The sequence below is a fragment of the Garra rufa genome, chromosome 9 (assembly GCF_049309525.1).
Source record: "Garra rufa chromosome 9, GarRuf1.0, whole genome shotgun sequence".
Classification (NCBI taxonomy): Eukaryota; Metazoa; Chordata; class Actinopteri; order Cypriniformes; family Cyprinidae; genus Garra; species Garra rufa.
In genome coordinates, this window is record NC_133369.1 from 27,316,291 (window position 1) to 27,317,749 (window position 1,459).

Sequence of the window (1,459 nt, forward strand, 5' to 3'; positions counted from 1 at the left end):
TTCTCCTATGGCATCGCTGTGAAGAACCTTTTGAAGCACCTTTATTTTTAAGAGTGTATATGCATATTGGTTGACTTAACAGTAGTCTTTTTATCATTTCTAACACATTTTTGTCATCAAAGTGCCATTTTCTGTGCATAATATGCTGATGTATATTCTGTGCTTTTTCATAATTGATAGGAGTAAAGAAATGACTTACACATCCCTATGAGAAGAAATGAGAAGGACAACTACAAAAGAAGCTGAAGCACAACCTGGAAGAACAACTGCTTTCTAAAATCTTTATTTTGTTCCAATCATCAATATTCAAGCAGTTTAAAAAAATCGTACATCAACGGGAGAGACAGGAAGCTCACTTTTGTGAAGCTCATTAATGATGGCAACACCCGTGGATCCTTCAGCCGATTCGAGCCTGACCCAAACTGTGAAATATGATCCAAAGTCTGAAACCGTGACGTTACCAAATGGGTTGGTTTCTGTGGCCGGTGTCACGGTGGTGACGGGAGGAGCAGAGCTGTCCTGTGGCTCCTGTATGTTGGCCTTTGGGGTTTGGGGCACTTTGGTTGGTTTGAGTGTTGTGTTGGTGGGTTTGTGGGATCATTTGAAGTACATAAACAGTGGACCGTCACACCTTCTAGCTCTTGGATTGGTACTGCTGCTTAGCAGTTTGGGTATGGTAGTCGTGATCTTCGTCGTCCGTTTCACAATGAAAAAGAGAAGAATGACGGCCAGGAGAGAGAGGGCAGAAGCGAATCTAGTGCTGGTTAATGAGTATGCAGAAGTTGTTTTAAAAAGAGTTACAGTGTAAAAGAAGAGTGGAATGAAAGATATGCGAGTTCTGATTTGACTGAATATGTCAGACTCGCCAATGCTCCATCTTTGTTTTTCTCAATCAATCTTCTTAATCCTGAAGGAATGTAACAGGAAATTCACTGGGTGCCTCACTACAGGAAACACTTTACCCGTTCCTGATTGTTTTAAAAACATGCACATGCACAGTCATTTGTTATGCAACCATATCTTTATAAAAAAGGTTTTTAAATGAGTTTATTTACAATGCTTTTAAGGACTAAACTCTAAGACTTTTTTATGATTCTAAGCTACACTGTAAAAAGTTTTCACCAGATTCAACTTAAAAACCTAAGTTCAGCAGATGCCTTAGGTTTTTAAGTTAAATCAGCTTAAAACTGCAAGTCATTTTAACTTAATACAATCAAAATGAGTTGATTTAACTTGTGAGTTTAAATGACTTAAGTTGATTTAACTTAACATTTTAAGGCAGCTGCTAAACTTTTGTTTTTAAGTTGAAACTGGTGAAAACTTTTTACAGGGTAATCAATATTATTACATGACTCTTTGGTGTCTGAATGCAATGGCACTAAATTAATTTAGAAAACCTCTTTTTGCATGTATATGTACTGCAGCTAAAAAGTTTGGGATCAATAAGACTAGTAATGTT

General features: G+C 37.1%; 1 protein-coding gene across 1 annotated transcript; it reads left to right on the top strand.

The window, feature by feature from the left end:
• The first annotated feature begins 316 nt into the window (after positions 1–316).
• LOC141342198 (transmembrane protein 100) lies at positions 317–1,040 on the top strand. The gene has a single exon (XM_073846597.1). The coding sequence runs from the start codon at positions 374–376 to the stop codon at positions 806–808; it is 435 nt and encodes a 144-aa protein (XP_073702698.1). The 5' UTR covers positions 317–373; the 3' UTR covers positions 809–1,040.
• Positions 1,041–1,459: the final 419 nt, after the last annotated feature.